The 25907-nt window shown below is 40.0% G+C and overlaps 1 protein-coding gene across 5 annotated transcripts in view; it reads right to left on the reverse strand.

Annotated features, from left to right (window-relative positions):
- Positions 1 to 3234: 3234 nt before the first annotated feature.
- CCP110 (centriolar coiled-coil protein 110) overlaps positions 3235 to 25907 on the reverse strand; it is a 26514-nt gene continuing 3841 nt past the window's right edge. The window contains exons 3-16 of one of the 5 annotated variants that reach the window (XR_002102311.1): positions 24052 to 24180; positions 21345 to 22992; positions 19927 to 20051; positions 19064 to 19196; positions 18182 to 18321; positions 17628 to 17744; positions 15062 to 15163; positions 14680 to 14796; positions 14078 to 14157; positions 12879 to 12941; positions 8135 to 8194; positions 7468 to 7550; positions 4579 to 4696; positions 4313 to 4399 (exon numbers count right to left, since the gene is read on the reverse strand). Coding sequence is in view for 4 of the 5 variants with exons in the window: in XM_019541769.1 (XP_019397314.1) it covers positions 4347 to 4399; positions 7468 to 7550; positions 8135 to 8194; positions 12879 to 12941; positions 14078 to 14157; positions 14680 to 14796; positions 15062 to 15163; positions 17628 to 17744; positions 18182 to 18321; positions 19064 to 19196; positions 19927 to 20051; positions 21345 to 22992; positions 24052 to 24180 (2850 nt within the window). In the remaining variant the exon portion in view is untranslated. Of the gene's footprint in view, positions 4400 to 4578; positions 4697 to 7467; positions 7551 to 8134; positions 8195 to 12878; positions 12942 to 14077; positions 14158 to 14679; positions 14797 to 15061; positions 15164 to 17627; positions 17745 to 18181; positions 18322 to 19063; positions 19197 to 19926; positions 20052 to 21344; positions 22993 to 24051; positions 24181 to 25907 lie in introns of all 5 variants that reach the window. The other 4 variants (XM_019541770.1, XM_019541769.1, XM_019541771.1 and 1 more) reach the window with 4 other exon arrangements.

The following is a 25907-nucleotide window of genomic DNA, read 5'->3' on the forward strand; positions in this document are numbered from 1 at the left end:
GGAGGTTAGATGAACATCTTGCTGGGGTCGGTTGACCCCAGTACTCTTTCCTGCCATGGCAGGGGGTCGGACTAAATGATCTGCTCAGGTCCCTTCCGACCCTAGAAACTATGAAAGACGTGCAATGTGCTGCACCTATGGAGAAGGAATCACCAGCACACTTACAGGCTGGGGGAGGACCTTCTCAGCAACACAGCAGTGGAAAGGTATCTCGGAATCATTGTTGACACCAAAATGAACATGAGTTGTCAATGTGACAAAGCAAACAGTAAAGTTAACTGCACTTTATCATGCATTAGCAGGTGCATGATGAACAGGTCCAGGGAGGTGATACTTCTCCTCTATGCAGCACTAGTCAGGCTGCAGTTGGAGTATTGCATCCAGTTTTGGGCACCGTGCTTCAAGAGGGATGTGGACAACCTTGAGAGGGGCCAGAGGAGGGCCACTCATATGGTTAGAGACCTGCAGGCAAAGCCCTACAAGGAGAGATTGAGCCCTGGATCTCTTCAGCCTCCGCAAGAGAAGGCTGAGAGGTGATCTTGTGGCCACCTACAAATTCACTGTGGGCGGAGGGGAAGGCAGTGAGGAATAGGAGATGCTTTGTTTACCAGGGCATCCCTTAGACAAACTAGGAACAACGGCCACAAGTAGATGAACAGGTTTAGGTTAGACATCAGAAAGAACTTCTTTATGGTAAGGGCTGCCAGAATCTGGAATGGGCGTCCAAGGGAGGTGGTGCTCTTCCCTACCTTGGGGGTATTTAAGAAGAAGCTAAATAGGCATGTGGCCGGGATCATCTGAGACCAGCGCTCTTTCCTTCCCAGGCAGGGGGGTGGACTCAATGATCTACTGGGGTCCCTTCCAACCCAAACGTCTATGAAACTTTTCAGTAGGCCATGAATCCCACATAGCCAGGGAAGTCTTGTTTCTAGGTTTAATAGAAATATAAACTATGTACCGATGGAAAGCAATGCAGTAGTGAGGATATTTTGTAAGGAATCAATTACAGTGTCCACTTCTATCAAAGGAATCATCTGCATATTAGAATCAAAATTCCCATAGCAAATGCCAAGAGCATTGTATTACATACATTTTCTACCACTTCTTAGCATCTCACTGGTCACGTCCACGAGAAGCTTACCGCACAGTAGCTTGTTACGACTGCACAGTAGTGTCATGTGGCACAAATTGTAATGCAATGCAACTGCAAAATATTAACAAGCAGCTGTGCAGTCGTAACAAGCTACTGCACAGTTAGCATCACCAGGAAGCTGTGCAGAAATGCTACTGTGGAGTAACTCTGGGATGCAGGTACTAAATAACTGTGTAGGAACACCTGTGCAAGCAGTGTTTAGTGCAGACACAGCCACTGTGTAGCAACACATGCTTATTAAAATCAGTATCTTAAACTATAATTTATGTATAGAAGATTTTTTTCTGTTTATTATCAGGATTGTTTTCTGGCTTGGTTATTGTTCATTTTGCATGTGTGTTTACCACACAGCCAGGTTATAAGTTTATTGAAATAAGTAAAATTACAGTGAAGTACCAACATTTTTGTTTCTTCACAGGGCTCTGCACAGACTTTTTACTTTGCCCATTTTACCGTGGTACCACTTAGTAGAATCACTGATTATTACAAAAGTGCTCTGCCTGGTATGATTCCAATAAGCAACAGATACTTTAACTTTGAACATTTCCAAACCAACCATAACTCCCCATGGAATAGATGTTAGTTAAGTTGGTTCTGACTGTGCAAACATAAATCATATCACGTTGTGCGTTAAATGTTGCAACTACATCAAACTCTTAGAATTGCAGTAGAGTTGTGGTGCTAATGTCCTATATTATTTAAGATTGTTTTCACCTGATTTTATATTAAGCATTTACTTAAAAGAAATGTTCATCTTTAAAGATTAAAAAGTTTATTTTGCAGTATGTTTAAAGAAAGAACAGGCCGATGAAAATAAAGTAAAAAAATAAATACACTTTACAATGACATTACATTCCACACAAAATAAAAAGTGAACTGAAAATTAAATATGCATAAATACAGAAAATATTAAATTACAAAAACAAACTGGCACTTGTCAAGAGAAAGGCATTATGAAAGTTAAAAAATTGTGCTATGAGTTTGTTTCTTTTACACAAACTTTGAAACATTCTTAAAGTAAAAAAAGGCTTAGTTAACAAACCTGAACACAAATTAAACCTTCATGTTTTAAATATTAAAAATGAACCCATGTTTATGTCAACATATCACCTACACTGTTAATTAATAACACAGCACATAGAAATCTTTAAAAAAATTATCAATCTTTAGCACTGACATATAATAGCAAACTCAGCTGTAGTCTGAAGTTTTATAACCTGCAAGTGTTTCTACTTGTTGATCTAAATTTGAAATATTTCTTCCCCCTCTATAAATAAATGAACATTTGAGTAATGCCAAAAATTGAGAACAAAATACAGTTTAGAAATCTGTTAAGAACCTACAAATCTAGTTGTCATAAGCAGTCCTTGCAGAGTGATAATTAAAGAACAAACAGCCTTTAAGCAAAGCGACAAGCCTTTGGGTGGTTGAAATTGCAATGTTTCTTATGAGGATCTGACCCAGAGTCTTTAAGTTCAGGCCACAGTAGACAGCCACTGAGCACTTTGTTAGCCTCCAAATTGTTTCTTTGTATTGGTATTGCCTCTTGCAAGTTAATGACTGGCTCCGTTCACAATACTGCAGGATACAGAATCTTTGCTTGTAAGGCAGCAACAAGTCACGAAAATTCTAAGTGTGTGAATATAAATTATAAGTAGATTTAAAGGCACCTCCAAACAAAGTGCTGTTCATTCATTTACACATCTTAATATTAAGATACTTTCTCCACATAATTAATCCAAATTTTTATTTTTTATGTTGGATTATTTAATGGAGAGTCCTTTTTGGATCCATTTTATTGTTATACCAATGACAAATTTTAGGAAGTCTCTTTAAGAAAGAGGTGTCACACCACAGGAGTTCTGTTTAAACAGCAGAATTTGAACCATCTGTTTGTCTCATGCTTAGGCAGTCCTGTTTCCACATTTAAGGCTCTGGTGGCACAAAAGATGTGCCATATAAGACTGAAAAATGCAGTTTTTTAAGACTAGACCTACAGAAGGGCAATGTTTTCTGGAAAGATTCAAGAATTAAAGTTACTGATCAGTTCCCCTTTTAAAATAGTATATTTGTATCTATTTCTGCCACAATGAACAGCACAAGGCAAACAGGAGTATGGAGGTCGACCCTTGTAAGTCTGGGGACTAGAACTGTGAAGGTTGCAAGCTTTATGCATCACTTGACTGAAAAGGAAAAAAAAGACAAACAAAACTACATTTTTTACACAACTGCTGCTTGTTTAGAAAACAAAGTAAATTTCGGAAAGTCAAAAGCAAAACAAATTGTAGCATGAAATTTTTATCCTAATGGTTGCAGAGGACAATCACTTGATTTTGAAGCAAACTGTTAAAATGTTGTCGTTAGAAATACATGCGATTCATTGTCTGTGTCACATCTTTCTCCTACATCTTGGTCCATGGTTTACTTTGGAATTAGAAAATGCAACAAACAGCATGGAAACATTGCTTGGAAAAAATTTCATCATGCACTGTGTGTGCATATAGATGCAATTTCTGTAGAGCCCATGGAAGAGCTGCCATTATGCCAACAATTATTTTGGATACATGTTCGCACACAATAAAGAGTAACAATGCAGGCCTCCTGCCTGAAAATGAGAGGTTAGCACATTCAGATAATGATACATTCAGTAATCCTGCTCAGTGCAGTTATGGAAAAGCACAGCATTGTTACAGTTTAGTAAACTTGTTTTTTTTTTGCAACTGCCCAATTTTACAGTAAAAGGCGTAAGATGCATGTACATACAACCACTACATTTTGCAGGCATATGAACTGCAATTATGCATATGAACTGCAATTTTAAATGTGTTCTAGAGTAAAAAAAGGGAATCTGAGCTAGAAGACTTAGAGGTGGTAAAAAGTTACAAATGATTTTAAGGTAGCACAATATATTCTTCCCTACAGCATAACATTTTGAATGGGGACATAAGTATACAGACATCTGGATACATAAAGTTACAACATGCAATTTTCATAAGAGAATTAACTTAATTGCAGCCCAATTATTTTAGTGTCATTCCATGAAAACTGACTATGCCAGTGTTTGCAGAATGTTACATAAAATGGGCATGTTTGTCATCAATTCTGAGTCTGTAATCATACAAAAGACCCAAGGTCTGGGCATTACAAAAATGACCATTACATTAACATTTTTATCCCAGCGAGTGTTGTCTTCTTAAATTGTCGCAACATTTGGCTTCCTTCTTTGGGTTCTTCCTGCATATACTCCTAAAGATACAGCAGAAATAAAGGCAAAATTTACAGTTACAATTACTACTTTTTTAATAAAAAGGCAACAAAAATAATTGAAACAATACAAGCTAGAAATACACAAATCTGTTTAAAATATCTATTTTAAATAGCCATTTCAAAATTCAAATGTTTGCAATTAATGCTGTCTCAAGTACCTTAAAATGCATGAATAAAACAGGTTATTCAAGCTGTAAAAATTCTTGTAAGTAACTACATTATAGCATGTTCTTCCTCAGTAAGCGTTCCCTTTGTTTTCCTGCTATTCCAAAATACCTACAAATTGCAATATATAAGATTAGAAAATTTGAAATGTTGGTGGTAATCATACATAATAATGTAATGAAATATAATTTTAACACCTATAGGTCTTAACTGTTCTAACTGCTTAACTATTGTGTAGTATTTTTTACGTTTATGGAAACCAAAAATAAAAAGCAACTCTTTAGTCTTCATTCCCAACTCACACCTCTGACTTATAGAAGCACATTAAGAACATCCCAAGAAAGTTTGAGCAAGAACAATATAAAGCAGATTAATATTTTAAACCTCTAGCCAATTATGTTTAGGTTTAACAGCTCAGAATAAGTTATTTATAATCTTCCTGATCTTCCCTTCCCCATAAATATCCACGCTGAGAGAGAGGACCCTCTCAGAGAGGGTAAAGCAGGGGTGGGGAGATCCTATCAGACGTGGTCTGCAAGGTTAGGATCCACAATAGACAGAAATGAAACCTCAGCAGGCCAAAAAGAACTGGGTGGTGGACAAAGGGCAAGATGAACATTCACTATTTTGGAAGGTTCTCTATTTTGGAAACTTAAAACTTTCAATAAGGAAACTGAAGGTAGGAGGAGTCCATGCCCCACTGAAGCTCAGAGAGAACAATTTGATATCTACTAAGTGGTGGAGAAAGCATGCCCTGATCTCCCGCAAGATCCCCACCATATTCCCACCGTATTGAGAGTGAGAGCGGGGAAACCTTTTGTCAGTAGCTTCACCAAGAAAAAACCCACATCAGAACTCAGTGGAAGAGGATCTTCATGGAAATGTTCTCCCCAAAGTTCCTCTAAGTTCTTTCAATGTTACAAAAATCACCATGCACTTCTGTTACTTTAGTACAGATGGATATTGTCCAATTTATGATGTGCTGGAAAGAGTCAAGAATTGCTAATACTACAGATGTCAGTGAAACATATGATGGTCAAACATACTAGATGAAATGACAGAATAAGTTATGCTGGTGCAACTGCAACTAGTTAGAAACACCTGCCAAACATTCAAGATGGCTACTAGACAAGACATCCAATGTTACAACAAACCATCACATGGTCATGAAGGCAGGTCAGACACAAATAAGATGATTTTCATTGACAGGTATCTAAAGTGTCATGGTATTCAAGTCATGAAAATGCTATGACTAGTTAAAGTTAGGCTGCTGACAAGACCAGAATATACTGACTCCTCCCTGTAATCTTAACTGGATAATCTTGCAGTTTTAACAGTTCCTGCCTACCTTAGCTTGTGTTCTTTGCAGTTCTCATTAGATGAGTAATTATTATGAGAGGTACAAAGAAAACTCAGGTGCTGCTAGGAGTAGTTAAGGCAATTCAGAAGATGACATTTCTGCTGTTGATATTATAAACTTGTGGGGAAGACTGCTGAAGATGCCAACTTTTGGATGCAAAACAAAAATTCAGATAACAGAAATCTGTCATTATGGCACTTTTACAAGTTTCCCATTTATACATTCTAGTTCCAGGGCTAAATTCCTGCTCGAGTAACTACACTCTGCAATTTTAATAGGATATGTTATTTCCTATCTTTATTAATATTTGTTTAGAATCATTATGTCCCGTTGAACAGTTGCCACGTTTCCACTCTACAGTAGCTACCCTACATTTGCCAAGGGAGAGGACGAAGTATCCCTCTCCTTCCAACTTAAATGTTCTAATGAGAGTCATATATATAATTTTACATATATGCATGTGCGTGCATACATATAAAATCATTGTGTATAGTGTGATTTCAGATCCTCTGTGATGAAGGATCCTATAGATTAATATAAGATGATTATTGATTTCTGGGTTTTTTCCCCCCCCTCAGACAGAAATATAGTAACTTTAGGAATGCCTGGATTTCTCAGCACCTCTTTTCTATAATCACTTCTCTTGATGTTTCAAACCAATAGGGGAAAGGACATTTTCTGGGCAAACTGGATGCATGTCAGTGATCTTATGCACGCTCACCAACTTTCTTCCATTATCCCTAAGTGCCTGCAGTTAAGTCAGAATTCTGAATTTGTCCCCACTGGGAAGCCTAGACAGTTAATACAGAAAAATAATTCAGATATTACAAATCCTATGAGCAAGTTATGCATCTATCCTAAACCCTTTTATTACCTAACAGGTTAACTATTAATCTCCATGTCTAGACCCTCTGTATTTCCCTACAACTAAAACATAACATTGGGTGTATATTAATGGAAAAATGGGTCACATCTTACTCCTTAATGCCTAATATACATCATAGAATCCTACAACATATTTTAAAAGTGCGAATTTATTAAATAGTCCATATGAAAAGAGAGACTGTTTTGAAAACCTCTCTTTACTCCTTTATTTTTCTTTGTGGAAGACAAATCTTACATGTATAAAATAAGAATCATAAGACATTCAAAATACAAATACCTAAGCTGCATCTAAATCTATACTAGTTCTGAATATTTTTCTCTTGACAAACCTTATGTCTTTCTTGGATATATTGTTAACAAAAATATAGCATTTTTTTTTGCACTTGGGCATCTGGCAAAGAAAATGTAAGCACCAGCTCTAAATGGTACATACATATTTTACAGCTTTTACAAAAGGTTGGTTACCCACATATATTTGTTTGAAAAGACGGGCTGGATTTAATGCATTATAGCAAAGCTGTTGCAGACAGAAAAGGTAAAACAACTCCCCCACCCCCCGCCTTAAGGCTTTCTTTATACTAGTAATTTACTCATTCCTTTATTATAAATGACATCCAAGCACCAATTTTCTACACACCTGAAATAGCCTTGTTAGGCAATCTGCTCTCTGAGGACTTCTTTCTATTTTGCTCAACCCCCTTCACTGAGGTCTTAGGGGTTCTAATTAAATATAAAAAAATTAACAAGTCATTTACATCGAAGTCCAAAGGCTGCATCCAAACAAAGAAAAGCAACACTACCAAGCTGTTCTTGGCATGAGAACATCTGTAAGGGATTCAGTATAGCCCCCTCTAGAATATTTACATGTGCAACCCCAGTTGACATTATTAGGTTTTATGCACACATTAACAGGAGAATGTACTTTCCAGATACCCTTTTTAAACTGTTCAAGAAACTGATTCAATTAAGATATTGTAGAATTAAGTAGTCTACATTTTTTAAAATGATGTTACATTAAGTAGAAGCAGAGGTTCATGGAATGAATTTACAAATACAGATGTCTAAACACAGCGTTAATGGAAGACAGACAACAGAATGAGACCATTACATTTTTTAGTATAAAATAAACACAAATACTAGGAAACTGAAGTATCTTCTCAACATAAGTTGAATATTGGTCATTTTGTCTTTGCACAATATTTGCAGTGATACCTGTAGCTCTTATTTGGAAAGATCTGTACTCTTAGATGTTGCAATTAACGTCAACCTTTAAAGTTATGCTTTAAACCATATGCGGGGCTTACCCTTGCCTGCAAAGCAGCCTGTGAATTGGAGCATTTTGTCCTTGGTTTGGCTGAAGAACTCTGTTAAAAGAAATAAAACTTATGGGTTTTTTTTTTCCTAAAATGAAGCCTCAAATAAAGTTTGATTACTAAAAATCACTTTCTATATTCTAGGTATACCAGAAGGGCCAGCATAATGTTTAGTTACCTGCTTATAGCTCAGTGACTATACAGGTAAGTATGACAGTAATTAAAACTCAAGAATTTTTAATTTACAAAGCCTTCAGAAACAGAAAAGAACTTTCCTTACAGATGTCCCCAAGCAAAGGCTCAAATTCTCCCAGGATCAAAACAAAGCAGGTAAGCTTTTCCTAGTAATAATTGTTATATCACAAACGCATCCTGGTGCAGTGTGTCCACACACAACTTCACCTCATCCAATCTGTGCTGTGCATTTTTGGGGCACAAAGGGTCCCCCCCAGTAAGCCAGCTTGGAACAGGTTCATACATGTAATATTTTTTCCCCCCAGTAGCTTATCCCAATGATTTCTTCTTCCCTTGGGAGACAGATTGGCTGGATCCAGGTGTGCAGGCATGTGTGGTTTGTGACACTGCAAACCCCTTTGCAGCACCACAAATTGCACAAGTTGCACCTTAATCAGTGCACAGTGCTGCTAATTTACAGCGCCAGGGCAAAATTTGCTCCAGGATTTCCCAGTAGCAAAAAACAAAACAAAAACCCTGGAAAAGAAGTGGCACAAACCACACCCAGGGCTGCCTGCTCTCCTATCTCCACATGCTGTGGAGTAGGGGTGTGCAAAATGGGCTGTATTCAATTCCGATTCAGTCTGAATTGGGGACAGTGATTCAATTCATTGATTCGGATCACTGTTCTGATTTGATTTGGCCAAATCTGAACATGAAGATTTGATGCCGATTCAGAAAAATCAGTAATTTGGCTATAGACACAGTTTTAAATGTTTTTTCTACGTACCTCGAGGTACCAGGCGTGGCTCGTGAATACCGTGATGGTGGAGCAGATGAAGCATCCCACAGGAGCGCAGGGGGGTCCTGAAGTACTTCCGGTCCAGGTCTGGGTCTGCCATCAAGTGCACGGGGGGACGCCCTGCACCCTCCCAGCTCAGCAATTGCCCGCTGGGGGACCTAGGATGGCTCCCCCAGACCCAGGAGGCACCAGCCACTAAGCCAGGGGGTTCCCCAGCACACTCCCCGGTGGACCTGGAGATGGACCAGAAGCTCTGGTCCACTTCCAGGTCTGCTGCTGAGCACGCTGGGGACCCCCCTGCACTCCCATGGGACGCTCATCTGCCCCAGCATCGCAGCATTCACAAGCCGCCTGGTACCTAGACGCATGTAGAAAAAACACTGCGTTTGTCCAAATCATCAAATCTTTCCAAATCTCTCCAAATTGATTCAGAAAGTTCCAAGTCAATTTGGAGAGATTAAAGGGTCTCTCCTGATTCGACTCAGATTCGGCCACCGAATTGGGCCGAACCTCCGCTGAATCAAATCAGCAACCAAAGCATCACACAGCCCTACTGTGCAGCCCCTATGCTGAGACCCCACTCGCCCCCACTGCTCCCTGGCCAGCTGGCACACAGGGTGCCTCAAGACAGGACAGCAGGCAGCCCTTAGCTGGCTGCTGTCCTGTCTCCTTGTGGCTCAGTGCTGAAGCTCATGGAGCCCCTATGCTGAGGCACCCTATGCCCCACCCAGCCACTCCCCAGCTGCCTGGGGTACAGGATGCCTCAAGATGGGGGTGCAGGCAGCCCTGAGCTGGCTGCTTCCCTGTCTCCTTATGCCTCAGCGTAGGGGTTTCACTGTGGAGCCCCTGTGCCCCAGCTAGCCACTTCTAGGCTGGCTGGGGCTCAGTGTGCCTTGAGATGGGGGAACAAGCAGCCTTGGCCAGCTGCTCCTGTCTCCTTGTGCCTTAGCACAGGGGCTCCACTGCGGAGCCCCCACACTGAGGCATGTGGAGCCCCCAGCAGAGCAGCTGGCCGGGGCACAGTGTGCCTTGAGACAAGGGAGCAGCCAGCCCAGAAAGTGGCTGGCTGGGGCGCAGGGTGCCTCAGCGTGGGGGCTCCACAGTGTGTGGAGATGGGGGAGCAGGCAGCCCAGGGCCCTATCTCCACATGCTGTTCCCGAGCTGGCCAGGGCACAGGGTTTCATAGTTTCATAGTAGTTTGGGGTCAGAAGGGACCTGAACAGATCTAGTCTGACCCCCCGCCACTGGCAGGAGCATACGCTGGGATCACACGACCCCAGACAGGTATTCATCCAACCTCTTTTTGAATTTACCCAAGGTAGGAGCAAGGACCACTTCTCCAGGAAGTTGGTTCCAGATCCTAGCCACCCTAACAGTGAAATAGTGCCTCCTAATCTCTAACCTGAATCTATTCTCCAGCAGCTTCTGGCCATTGTTCCTAGTCACCCCAGGTGCTGCTGGGGGGAATAAGACCCTTCCTATTTGCTGCTGATCTCCCGTAATGAATTTGTAGGCAGCCACCAAATCCCCTCTTAGCCTCTGCTTGCTGAGGCTGAACAGGTTCAGGTCCCTCAGCCTCTCCTCATAGAGCCTGCCCTGTTGCCCTCCAACCAAGCGGGTGGCCCTCCTCTGAACTCTCTCAAGGCAGGCCACAACCTTCTTAGAGTGCGGTGCCCAGAACTGGACGCAGCGCTCCAATTGTGGCCTGACCAATGTCGTGTAGAGAGGGAGTATCACCTCTCTGGACTGGCTTGAGATGCATCTTTGGATACACAACAAGGTGCGGTTGGCTTTGCTGGCTGCAGTCTGGCATTGGTGGCTCATGTTCATCTTGGAGTCAATAACAACTCCAAGATCCCTTTCCGCCTCTGTGCTCACAAGGGGGGAGCTCCCCAGCCTGTATGTATGCTGTGGATTCCTTCTCCCCAGGTGCAGCACCCTGCATTTATCTACACTGAACCCCATCCTGTTACCATCCACCCACTTCTGAAGTCTGTCTCAACCTAATTGCAGCCTCTCTCTCCCTTCGAGCGTGTCTACCTCTCCCCACATCTTGGTGTCATCGGAAAACTTAGACAATGTGTTTTCCACCCCCTTGTCCAAGTCGCCAATGAAGATGGTGAACAGCGTAGGCCCCAGGACCGAGCCCTGGGGGACCCCACTGCTCACATCTCATCAGGTCGAGTACAACCCATCCACCACCACTCGCTGGGTGAGTCAGCGCAGGGAATACCTAGCCCTTGCTGAGGCACCCTGTGCTCCAGCCAGCCCATGGAGCAGTGAGACGTGTCCTGCTGCAAAGCATACGAGCAGGGGTGTGCACTGTGGCACAAAGCAGCGCCACAAATTTGTGCTGCTGCAAAGGCACACCCCTATTTACGTGGACATGACCATTAAAGACAGGACTGACAGATACCTTCACAGAAGACCATGTACCCAGGCTCTGGCCTGGGTTCACAAAAAAAGCACCACCAACTTTACACATCAGTGCTTAAGAAGGCAAAAGTGTTGCTTTTATTGTTTTTGTAATTTTAAATGACATTTTTGCATCATTATATGTGTGTGGAGGGTTACAGTCAATAGCTTTTCACTCTAAAACCAAGGGATGAGTTGAAGCACTATGAGATTCACTTCCTCAAGTTTCTGGTCTCACAGGGTGTTTATACACGTGCTCTGGGAGTCAGGGGAAGAGGGGGACAATTTAAACTAAAGTGCCCAGAGCGTCACATGTATAAGTGTCCCCATGCTGAAAAATGGTGGCGGGGGCACTTTAACTAAAGTTTGTCAAACAAACTCTAGTTAAAGCACCCTCACCATCATTTTTCAGTGTGGGGACACTGATACACATGACGCTAGAGTCCGCTGAAGTGCAGTAATCACCACACTCCAACAGACTCAATTAATCAAGCCTGCTCCAGCTCACTGCAATTACAATTCATTGGAGCAGCCTCACTGCACAGGTAGAGGCACCCACAAGCACTGAACAATTCTATAAATGATCTGGATAGAGATTATGCAGTCCTACCAGAAGAGGACAGACCTTTGAAGCACTTGTGCAGTTATTATTTAAGTTGGTAGTTTGCAAGCATTCCAGTCACATGTTTTTTTACTGGCAAAAGTTCTTTCGTGGACAGGCCCCATCTAAAGAGCAGCCCCAACAGCAGAGTATTGAACTTTCTGCTGGATCCACCATTTTTGCTCCACAAGAAATTACATGAACACTTGTACGCTTTAAGTTTCTCCTGGATTTAGCACGTCTCCTGTTATAAATGTAACCTGTCATTAGCACCACATATAAGACACTGACAAGGTGTGTAGAATTAACTTACAGCCATGTGGCCTGAAAGTAAGTGCCCCTGCTGATGCTCAAGGGTCTCTTCATAAGAAAGATTACACCTATTTTCAATGATCTCTACATACCACTACACTATGATTCATATCTAGAAAAGCAAAGGGATCAACAGAAGAAAATAAAGGTACCCCAATACTTAAAGATGTTGCCACTACACTTAACACTATGAAAAATCATAAAGAAATGAAAATGTCATTTTTGAGGATAGTATATATACGATGTTCAAGCTGAAAGAGAGACTATTAACTACAGACAAGTTAATAACCCCTTCCTTTCTTTACTGCCCTTGGTAATAACGACAGCAAATAAGTTATAGCAAGAAAGCAAGGCAATCAAAAGGTCCAGCATCACACAATTAAGAACAGATTACAGGACTCTCAATGACAAAAAATGTTATCTTCACTGACCTGGCTTCAGATGTTTTCTGTTTTACAATTACTTTTTTATTTGGCATTCCCATTTCCGCAGCCCTAGAGAAACAAAAAGGACAAAATTATTTTTCTTTATATATAATTATATAAAATCATCATTAAGGAAGCTAAACGGAAAAGAAAGAGCTACTTGCACTGCATATTATCACCCGTTTTGGTAAAATTATATACACTGAAATCTACCCTTTAGAAATCAGATAATGTGCCGAGGAATTATGTATCTCAATTATGTTATGTGGCCAATTCAAATGTTTCTACTGTGTACACCAGTGGTTCCCAAACTGGGTCGCAACACTAAATGGGATCACAACATAGTGGATGGGGTTGTGGGGTTGGGGGACTGTGGGTTGGGAGTCAGGGGTCATACTGAGGAAATGGGGCCATAAATGTGGTCATGCTGAGGAAAAAAAGTCTGGGAAGCACTAGTGTACACCATTCATTCTGAAGGAAGCCATGAAAATGATTCATGTATTTTATTAAGCACTCAGTTGCCAAACCTAAACTAAACCTACAAGAATTAGTTTGCTTATCGAAATTCATTCTTAAATGCATATCAACAATACATGCAACTCAAGTTAACATGAGTATTTTATTAATTGAGATTTAACTGGGATTTCAGTTAAACAGGGATCTAATTACCTAAATTAAATGCAACAAAACATGACTAATTTTTGTAAGTGCTGCGACTTTTTTGACTAAGTCGGCAAATTTTACCTTTTTTCAAGAGATAGTAACTCATATAGTTGAGAATGCTCTAGAATCATGCTGTAGTGTTGGGCCCTTTCACTCAACAGGAACATGTGTCACATACTTAACCAACACCATTTACAACATGTTTTGATTCAATTTAGTGTTCTACCCAAATGCACAAGGTGTTCGATCAATGATAAAACATTAATCACGATGCTATTAATTATGATTTCAGAGCAAATTGGACAAAAGTAAGTAGATGTATGGAAGAAGACTAGCACCCATCTTGTTTTTAATATGTAAGCAGATATTTACGTGATTCCTATCAAAATGTAAATGAAGGAATATTAAATGTCAACTAGAAGGAAGTCAGTCATCCAACAAATGTAAGAAACCATTTCGCTAAAGATTCTGCTGTGCACAAAGCAAACATTTTCCCAATCCTCCTCCCCCAACCATCACCAAAAAACAGAAAATGCACATACTTCATGAACTTCTTCCTATCCAGGGACTTTTGAGTCGCTGTTGAAAGTGTCACTCTCTCTCGTGAGGTCTTTACTTTATCCTGAAAGAGGAGAGAAAGTGGTGGATACTAATATTAATTACTACTTTTATTACCATTGGCTCCTTCTAACCCAACTACTCTGACAGTTGTTATTATGGCATCCATTTAAAAGACTCTAATTCAATAGTTTTTACTTTATGTGGCAAGGAAACTCTTTTATATTATACATTTTCAATTAAAAATCACTTCTATGAACAAAAAAATCCATAATTTAGACTGAATCTCTTTTCTTATTAAAATTGGTTCTGATTATTTCCCATTTATAGTACTGCATGCCCACACACACACTCTTCAGGAGAGTGTGAATGCCAGCTATGGTGGACTGAACATTTTTAAAGAAATTTAACCCCTGTAGCATCACAGCCAAGGACCACACTAGTCAGGAAGATTATTTTCAACAGCTTATGTTTTAAATCTTACCTGATCAGAAGAAATTCAGAACTTAAAAAGGAATCACTACTAAATATTGGACTGGGTTGGGTTTTTTTTGTTACTAGGTAAACAAATGATCTTGGAACACACCATTTGCCTGAGCATCTTCTCTTTACGAACTTCACGATCGTGATGCAATATACTCATTCTCTCAGATACTTCCATTATGAAGAATATGTCATGGATGTCATATACAGCAGCTCGCAGCTGAAAAAATAATAAAACCTGCATGAAGTTCTTCAGTCAAGTTAGTGTGTTCATACTTAAAGTAAAAGACCACAGCAATTTTTAACCCAAAGAAAGAAAGACCATCTTGGTAAAACTGTACTACAGACTATTTTTGTAAGCATAAAGCAATACTTTCTTTGTTTACATGACCTTACTTTACATTTTCACCTCACAAAGATGAAACGAAGAACCTGTCTCTTGTTGACAGATAAACGGACAAAGAACAGTCGGGAATATACATCACCTGAGCTATCACTCTTTCATGTAGGGATGCATCTTGTGCCGAAACTGCCCCTCTCTTTAATGGAGCTTCAGACTGAAAATTTTTTATGAACTCCATAGTATCCTAAAAAATAAAAATGTAAGGTTAAACATTACACAATTCTCACTGACGGGATCTGCAGCAAACCTTTTGTGCAGCTGAGACCAGATTTGCAAAGCAAACTCAGATGACACAATGCAAAACACTGTGACAATAAACTTTAAGTCACTTAGTGGAATTTACAACACCCACATTAGGGCCCTTGGTTTCTATTCAGTTCATAGGGAAGAGTTATGCACCTAAGAATAGGACCTACAAAAGCCAGCATACCCAGGGGAGAACACAGTAAGGCAGCGAACACAAAATACTGAGGAGATGGGTACGTGAACCCCCACCTCTTTCCAAAGGATGAACACATTATCCTAGGTCAGGGGTATCAAACATACAGCCTGCAGGCCACATCTGACCTGCAGAGCCACTCTATCACCCCACTGGACTATGGGTTGGGCCCCTGTGGACATGATGATTGGCAGCAGGAGAGTGAGTGAGGGCCAAAACAGCCCCGGTTGCCATCTGTTAGCTTTGCCCATCTGCACTACCTTGGCCCTACCTTCCTGATTGCAAGCCCCCACCACATACTGCAACTTTCTCCTGCTATGGGCCACATCCAGACTGCAAAGAGTCCCTCATTCCAGATCCAGCTCAGGACACAAGGTGAGTTAGACACCCCCGCTCTATAGCTAAGGGAGGCAGTTCCCATCCTCCAAAAGTCCTGAATCCTTGCCTGGACTTGGGCACCTACACCCCTTCTTGCAAAAAACAAGAAGGATCAGTCCTCTCTATCAGCATACTGATACTCAAAAGCTCAGTGGTTAAAATACTCTCCCAAGAGAAGAGATACCTGGTTAAGTTCCCTACTCTGGGGACTTCTGAATACCTGTCTCCCACCTCCTGGATAACTAGTAGATAAAATAATTATGTTCACTCTTCCCCCTTAGACCAAATAAATATTTAATTGTCCCATTCAAAGTGGGACAGCTAAATGCAAAGAAATTAAATCACCACCCCAAAAATATCCTCAGGTCTGGGGGACCAGGGCATTGTTCCAAGATGGAAATGTCAGCCACATTTCCTCAGGTAGAGGAAGGAATTGAACCAAGGCCTCCTACAGCCTCTATGAGTGCATTAGCCATCAAACTATGGAAAGCGAAGGAGGGAAATTTGCACAGCAACTGAAGGTAGTGGAGAGCCTCACTCATGTCTAGCAGATCAGCCAGGAGAAATATATGGGGAAATGCCTAGTCTGAATCCCAGCAGGGCTTAGAAGCGAGACAGATGACAAGGTCCCAGCCCTGCCATGACTAACATGCTTCTGGGCATGCCATAAAAACACAGGTATCTGCAGAATTCACATCTTCAGGGTTTGGAGGCAACTGAGCAAGGAACAAGGATCTTAATTCTGGACTTAGGTGTCCTAGGGCATTTTTACACGTGTTGGAACACTGTGCCAAGCCACGCTAATTAAAAGTGCCTGTGTGTCGTGTGTATCAGCATCCCTGCACTGAGAAAATGGCAGCAGAGCACTCTGAACTAAAGCTCATTGAATGTGTTTTATTTCAAAGTGACCCACCACCATTGTTTCAGTGTGGAGACATGTGGTGACACTGATACACGTGACGCAGAAGGCTGCCAGAGCGCATCAATTTCTGTGCTCCAGCAGACTCGACTAATAATTAATAATCGAGTCTGCTCCAACAATGGTTTTCCAGTGCATTGGAGCAGGCTCCACATAGATGTGTAGCAGCCCTAAAATCCTAAATGGATCTAGTTCCTCTTCCTTTAATTTCAAAGGTCCAAGTAGAAGGAATGTGCAGACACAGCCTGGCAGGATTTGAAACAAGAGGGATTTAAGCATGATTCTCTAAATATAGGACTTTTTTACAACCTCCTCTGACTACTGCAATTCAGCAGAGAAAACCTGGCAGTTAGGCTGTAGCATTCACTGCGCCAAAAATCAGGTACACTGCTGTATGCTGTACCCAGTCAGTTTTTACTTTGTACATAAATGCACCATACATCTATGTAGCACAGGCGCAAATAATACCAAATACCTACATGAACTCAGACCATGGAAGCTTTACATCAGAGGAAATGAAGTGCGCCCTTCACCATCTTTGGTGGTGCTACTCATGAATGGCTGCTGCCTTATGAATGGCTGTCTCGTTAAGCAATAAGACTAACAGAAGAAAGATGCTCCTCTATCTTTTCCCTTTTGTACTCCATCATTGTTAGCTACCCACACTATGCAACAGAGAAGATACTTTTAGCCCACTATAAAAAGTGAACCTGCACACCATAAGCATGGTGTGTAGTTCATTCAACCTCTGAAGAGGAGAACCACACTATCCAGTAAACTTTGTAAATCAATCTTGAAAGTAGGATGGGTTCTCTCAGGAGAAAAGATTTCATCTACAAGCTGAAAGAGAAGAGTGAAAACAACAGAAGACTATATACATGAAACAGAAGCATCTTGTCACTTATTCCTTACCTTGACAGTTTGCCTTAAATATTTCAGTTTTTCGGTTTGCATGAGCCTACGAGTAAGAAAACCCTTTGCTAATGCAGTGATCTTACTGAACTTCATTTGCACTTCTGGACTGAAAACCTTTAAAACAAAAACAAAAAAACCAAAGAAGTTGTCTGAGCTAAGTACTATTATGTAATTAAATATAGTTAGCTTGGTTGACAGATTTGGACAAACAATTAAAGTCAGTTTATTCACCACTCTTGCATTCAGGGCTAGACAATATAAGTTTGCTAAATGCATTTTAGCTAGATCAGAGGTGCCCACTACAATATTAGTTTGGTAATCAGTGAAGATGTGGTTACATGATTACATTGCTTATTCTGTAATCTGGGGGTGGAGAATAACATTCTTCAGCTGTTTTCTTAGATCTCCTAGTTCAACCTCATCTAAAGAATTGCAGGTCAAAGATTAATTGGATTTCAATTCTCTTGCACTGGGAGCTTTTAGCTGTAGTATATCTACCCAGCAAGGATTAGATGATTTTTAAAAAGATACAATGCAATCTATTTTCCTACCTGTGACCACCTGGACTTGACTCTACTAATGGGCCTGGCTGCTGAGATTTTTGACATTCCACCAGATGATGGCCCCCAGAGGTAGAAGGGAGTGTCACTTGTTGAAGCAAAGCTATTGGGTGTGACGCTGTTGGCAAAACCTACACATAAGTAGAATAAGTATATGCAGTTAAATGAATGGAGCACCAAACAGGAAAACTGAGCACACACACACCCCACCACCCAAATACCTGCATGTCACTCACTCCACAGAAATTCAGATTTATCACTATATTTTTTAAACACACATGCACACTGGTTTTAATCTAGAAGCTTTTCATGGGTGTACATTGGACTAGTACTGTTCCATTCACTGCTTGTTGTATACATTATATCCCTTGTCAGTTATGCTTGTTCAAAATTTAAAAGACATAATCAAAGCAGAAAGTAGTGCAGGGTGGAATCTCAAGAGACTAACTGGTCCAGAGAGGGACAGACTTTCCCTTTATACCAGTGTGTGCAAAAGTCCACAATACACATGTTGAATATTAAGAGATACTATGCTGGACTTTTTGTGGAGGGCTTAGGATCGAAGAAAGTACTTCCAGATTTTTATTAGAGGTAGTTTCAGATGCTGTGATGTGTACACTCATTTATGAAGAACACGAATAAGACCATCAATTGGTTTCATACATCACCAACCTGCAGGAAGTTACTAACTTCCAATACTTCCTGCCTAGACTGGATCCCAATTAATGAAGCAGAGGTGTTGCTACTGTGAATTCCATGACCCAGGAAGGTATATCCTGTTTTAAAGTGCCCAGTAAACTGTATACTCCCACCCAGTTTTACCAGTGCTATTTGAATTTGCGTAACAGATTCTGTCCACTTAAGTCAGCATACTTTCCAGCAAGCCACTTTCACTTATTTTTCTCCATTCCAATTCCACTCCACTGGAAACATTCATTTTGGGTATTTCGGTTTCTGTTGCAACAATCTTCTTTCCTTTCAACCTCCTTTCCTGCTCTTCTATCTCCTGCAGATTAAAAGTCTGCCATAAAACCAGATCTTTCATTCCATATGATGGAATTTAGATTAATTTTGAAAAGCTGTGGCATCTTGACAAGCTTCAATATAATATAAGCAGCTTAGCCACTACCTAAAGACATCTTAATTTCCACTAATCTTAATGTAACATCATCAAATATAACTGCACTTCAAATAGGCTTACTAGACAATATATACACTTAAAAACCCAAACAAACCTTTCCCAAACTGTAAAAACACATAGATTCCCCTCTCAATTGTATTAATATACATGGATACCGTGAGCTACTACCAGCTGATTGCAGTAATTTTCTCACTCTTCTAGGATGTCTAATTCCCTATTGCAGCACTTCCTTTTAGAACTAGCTATGAAAACATACATCAATTATACATCTGTCTCCTGGGTATGCCTTTCTACTGCTATACTAAAACAGTCAATCAGCCAAGCCTCCTGTTTGTTACATTATTTTTCTCAGTGCTCTGACTGTCCCTATCCAGAACAAGATGATAGTCAACTTTAAGGCTTTCACATTATCACATTCTCCAAAGAGCTGCCATAAATTCAACTAGATTATGATAACTGCCCAACCTTGGGCATGACATACAAAAAAAAGAAGCAATATTATTTCACTGCCCTAAATTGCCAGATACTGAAACAAAAAGCACAAGCAGCTACTGCTCCCATCTCAAACTGGAGTTTTCCAGTCTTGTTCCCTCACCTTCTGCAGTTTCTCCTGTTCTCTTTCTTGTTCAGCTATCAGAATTGATAGCTGTTGTGCATGCTGCTCTTCAAGCCTCTTCCTCATTTCTTCAAAAGCCAACATTTTATTTTTTAAAATCTCTTCTGAGAAGAAAACACATGCATTTTAAAGAATTAATCATATATCTTTAATTCTTCTTCATATGTTTTTTCTAAATGTTCTGTACCCTAAACAAAAAAATGGTGATTTAAAATGTATATGTCTCTTTCAAAAAAAAAGTAGAACACTTTTTTATTCACAATTCCCACTAACACAGAGCAAACAAAGTTGCTTATCAGCAAGCGCAGCTCTCCAAGTTGCCTGATCAGGTTCACATTTATGAGATAAACCCTCTCAGATGGCACAAGTTGGCACAAGAGTGTAAACATGAAGAAACTAGCTCTGAAAAAAGCAGGACTTCTTGCTTGATCAAATTCAAAACACATATACACCCCCTCATATCTAGCTTCCTTATGAAGTTCATTGGAGAAAAATACAAAGTAGATGTGACATTTTTGTTTCTGAATCAAAAAGAAATTTCATATCATGATAATATTCCAACTCCTTACATTCACTATTTTATTTGCAAAGTGTATCCATGTTCTTATATTTCAGATTACTGCTCTACCTTAGCATAAAGGCCAAATCCAGTCCATTAGACTAATGTTTGTAGAGCCATTGACTTTTCGTGAAACATGGAAATTCACTGTATGAGAGCGTCACTGGAATTTTTGTAACCATTTCTAGCAGTGCTTCATTTCCATTCTTTTTGGATTTCAAATCCAGCTAGACATCATTTTCAGTAAAACAACAAGAAAACGCCAAATTATAAAGAAAAAAGATATTGGTGATATTGGAAGAAATGGTGATATTGAACAAGCAGGACAGTTTTTCAGAAACTGGGAAAATCACCTTTCCCAGCATCATCTATTTACTCTGTACAAGTACCTATGGAGATGCTCAAACCATTGCTAAATGTGTATTATAGGACTTCTGCCTTCAAAGAAGCAGGCTTCACTTTGCTTAAAGAAGTCTCCATTTCTAGAGCATCTTTCAGAAATGTGGTTTACTGCAGGAACTTTATCTAATGTGTAGGAATTTACAATTATAAAAATATACTCTGTCATTTCAACATAATCACTATATAAGTTGAGAAAACAATACAAAAGTGAAATGTAGTGAAACACTCGTAAGGAAAATAGATTACAGATAAAAGCACACATAGAAACCCTGAGCTTTTCAACTCCTTCTTCATATGTATTGATAGGACTACAAGTCAATTTATCGTCAAGACAACAATTAGCACAATAATTACATATTTTTTAAAACTGAGACTTCTAACTAAAGAAAACTTTTATTTTGAAAAGGATTAATTAGAGAAAAAAATATCAATGTACCTTTTGCAGTACTGTCTGAGCTTATATTCTTGTTAACATAAATAGATCCCAGGGAGCATCTTTGATCTTGCAGCCACCAACTCTCTTGTTCTTCAGTTCCAACTGATGAAACATATGGCTTGTTTTCTTTCTGTGAGCCATCAGTATCCATATCCAGCCTACGTTTCACTTTTTCAATACCGTTTTCTTGAAAGTGCTCATTTCCAAAACAAAGACTTGGAGTATCCATCTGCTGTTGCTTCTGCTGGCTTTGCATCAGTAATGGAGATGGGTTTTCTACATCATAAGATTTATTAAGTTCCATGGGTGAAGTACTTTTGTTTTTTTCTAACAAGTTAGTTGGTTTGAGTCCGTTCATACTTACTAGTTTTTGGGTTACCAGGGACTGACTAGCTGCATAAGGCTCGTGCAATTTTGGAGTTGTAGCACAAGTAGCACCATCCACCTTGTACAGCCCTCTGCCCTCCAGCACTAGCTGACCCTCCACTGTAGCAGACACTGGAACTCCTTTGCTTTCTAATTGATTAATAGACTGTTGATGCACTGGATTTGATTTGCCAAACACCAGTCCGTCACAGGTGTCCAAAGGCGTTTTGTGAACTTTGCTAGAACAAAGCATAGCGAAGTCTGTGGTGAACTTTGGCACAGGTTCAGACACGTTGGCCTTGTCAGCAGCATCTTGTATAATCAAGTCCGTTGCTCTCCCCTTGCTTTTAGGACTTAATTCATAGGCATTTACAGGGGTATTTATAACTATGTGACCCATGGATAAGGGCCTTGGACGTCTTCGGTGCATTTTAGGACTCATACTTGGTTCTGGACTGGGTAATTTGGCATAGGAACCTGTAAGGCTTCTGACAATGCTACTGTCATGGTCAAAGGTGGAAACATGTTTAAATTCTTCATCTGAATCTGAATCCAAAACTGGGGGTGTTCCTGCTCTGACAGGTATGTCCACTTTGGAAAAACTGGATGAGGCTGAAGTACTCATGCTATTTGAATGGGGAGAGGCACCTTGGAGAGCCATATTCGATTTATTAAGACTTGGTTTATCAAGTGTCATACCTGTACAACTTCTGCCTGTAAATTTTGTCTTCTCTTTCACTAAATCACTGCTTTTAACTGCATCATTTTCTTTATCTGAATGACTTTCATTAATACTTTTCTTCAAATTAGTTCTCGTGCTACGTCTCATTTGTTCTCTCTCTACATATTCCCTTGACTTTTTCAGAAGATTTTGAAGACTCATTACGTAGGGATCTGTAACTTCCTCATTAACTGTTAGCACCCCCATATCCTCTTTGTTCAGATGTGCATTTAAAGCGAGCATATTTTGTGTTTGATCAGGGGATGCAACCTTTGGGCAAGCTAAGTTTTCTGAAGGGCTGCTCTCATTTTGCTTTGGAAAAATGAGTTCTTCTGTACTTTTAACAGATTCTACCATGCTTAATGGAACCAGGGTGTTAGTGTCCGACAGCATATTTTCTACTGGCTTTTCAAGCTCGGTAGCATGACAGTCAGCAGTAGAACTTGGCAAGTTGATGTCTGGTAGAGTAGAGAAGCCAGCTGAGGCTTTTAACTCCAAATTAGGGTGAATACTTTCAGCCTCCCATTGATCCAAATCATTCACACTGGAGAGTTTTCTGACCTGCACACAATTGAAAACATTTCATATCCCTTTATTGCAATAAAGCCCTTTTGTCTATAAAGAATTAGAAAACAAACAAAGGAATAAGTTTTCTTTAACATCCAGCCAAAAAAAAATTAAATGCACAGAATGTTCCATATTATTTGCCTGTTTTTATAAAGGCACAATTCTTTCCAGGCACACGCAATAGCAACTACATTTTACACCAACACGGATGTTTAAACTAAGACGAGTAAAAAGTCATCACCTAAATATCCATTACCTCCAGGAGGTCTAGAAGAAAGCTAACCAGTATTTTTATACTCTTGATATATGTTCCTGGCCTGCCTTTCAAATCCCAAATCAGGTGACTGTTTCCATGCACACACTAGTAAACAATACATGCATCTGAATAGATGTGTTTACCACCTAAGAAACAAACTCAACCTCACTGTAAACACTGTTCATTTACCCAATGGGTTAATTTAAGGGTTGTCTTGTAATTCTACTATAAACCCAGATTAGGTGGCTTTATTAAGAGTATATTAGATTATCTTTTCAATTTTAAACACCTGCCTAAAACCTGATGATAATCCCATTATTGCATAAAAAGAAAAACATATAGTTACAATATTATATTAATGCATGTGAATGCTGTAATTTTGCAGAGCTTGTTACCTAGCCCACAATTTCTGGAAAAAAAATTAGTGGTAACACATCACTAGTTAACAGTTTGTTAATCAAAATCCAAACAATTAGATCTGCCAATTTGCTACAATCTACCAATGTTAAACAGGATTACAAAAACAAGAGGTGACTATTTTGCTAGTTGTGTCTTGTACACAGACCAAATAAAGCACTGAACACCAAATACTAACAAGTTTGTACCAAAATAATTGCATGTACTTACTGCAACTGTTGATCAGGTCATACTATATAAATTAATAACAAGTACTGGTAAAAAGAAAATTAACTGAAAACAACACCCAGTTTAGATTACAGGATTCATCAGGAAATGGTCAGAATGCATGTGTTAAAATGCCTTCTCTACATTAACTAATACACTTCCATCATCTTTACCTGCACGTTTTCCAGAATCTCCTGAACACGATTAAGTAAAGCCCTTTTCTCGGAGTTCTGCTTCCAGATCTCTAAATCCAGTGCTTTTTGCTTCTCTTGCTGCATTGCCTTTCTTCTCTCAAGGTTAAGCTGCAAGACAATGTACCAAGGACATGTAAAAAGAATTTAAATGCAAAAAAAAAAAAAATCTTAAAAAAAAACCTTAGACCACGTAAGTTGGAGACTTCACACAGTTTAAAGATTAACCTCTTTTAAACTGTAAAGGAATATTTTTGGCAAGCCAAAAACTATTTAATGTACATAAAGCCCAATAAATTGGGCCACAGGCAAGAAGTATGCAGAGATTAAAGAACTGGGTTTACAAAAATCCCTTACCAGCTAATGCAGGAGCCCCTCCCACAGGGTGGCCATACACACAAGGCTATCCAGAACTGATAAATAGACCCTTTGAATGTTGTTCAGAGGCTGCACAAGCATCCTCTGTGCATCCTCTCCTCCACCCTAGTTTTCCTCCCCTTACACTTTACTTGTTGGCTGCGATTTGAAGGCCTCGCACTGACATTTCTCCCAGATATAAGACGACTTTCTAAGATGCTCTACACCACTCTTCTAGCCTCTAGTAGCTCTAATTCATATACATTTTTCAGGAGATAAGGGCCCAAGTAATTAAAAACCCTTGCAATTAACAATTCTATATGAAATTAAACACTGAGTTTTAGAGCAAGGGTCAGCAACCCACAGTCCAGATCCAGACTGCAGAACTTTTTGATCCAACCCAGGGACACGGGACTTCAGCAACAGACATTTTCCTGTGCTGGCACAGGGAAAGGCAGAAGCAGTGGACCTAGGAACAAGCAGAGGCAATGCAGGGAAAAGCAGCAGCAGTGGGCACAAGGAAAATGCCTGCCGCCGTCGCTATTCCTTGCTGCTGCTTTTCCCTGGCAGGTGCAGGAAAAAACAGCAGTGGCAAGTACTTTCCTGCTGCTGGCAGTGGGGAGAAATCAGCAGCAGTGGCTGGGTACTACCACCTGTCTACCTCTGATCCAAAATGGTGGAATCCAGCCCGCAGCTTTTAAGGACTGCTGATGCTTGCTCTAGATTATCATTCAGTGCCTAATACAAAGTTACAGCACAAGATGCAGGCAGACAAGGTTCTTTCAGTAAATGTTATATATTTTATTAGACCAACTAAATAGTTGAAAGAATTGTTCTTTGCTGGTTTTCAGGTACAAACATCCTTTATCAGGCATACGGAGAGTTTGCTGGTGATTTACGTGCTCTCCTGGGTAGAATAGAAAACATTTCCATTTTCACAGACCTGCATTTTGCCTTCTATTCCACCCAGGAAAGCACATACAACACCAGCAAACTCTCCCTATGTCTGAAGAAGGGTGTTTGTGCCCCACAGCTTGCAAAGAACAATTCTTCCAACTATTTCATTGGTCTAATAAAAGATAACACATTTACCCAAAGAACCTTGTTTGCCTATGTCCTTAGACCAACATGGCTACAACCAACAACCCTAAAGCACAAGATATAGACATCTTTATTCTTGTTTTTATTGGGTATATTTTAGTTATAAATTAAAATTCAGTCTGGTCGCACAAAAGCTGGTACCATAAAACCGAATTAAATGGAATTAGATTTAATCTTAGGCCAAATGTTTCTATCTATATTTGCATTTTATAAAGTGAACAAGTTTCCCCATGTATGTAATTGAGAAACTTTTTGGGATTCTCACTTTACTTTTACACTTGAAACTAGTCGGGGGGGGATCAGAAGGCATTGAGGGAGTCACTGTGCCCCCGAGCACTGCCAGGAGTGACCAGGAATAACGGTCACAAGCTGGCAGAGGG

The sequence above is a fragment of the Crocodylus porosus genome, unplaced genomic scaffold, assembly GCF_001723895.1.
Source record: "Crocodylus porosus isolate Cpor-Errol unplaced genomic scaffold, CroPor_comp1, whole genome shotgun sequence".
NCBI classification, from domain to species: Eukaryota; Metazoa; Chordata; order Crocodylia; family Crocodylidae; genus Crocodylus; species Crocodylus porosus.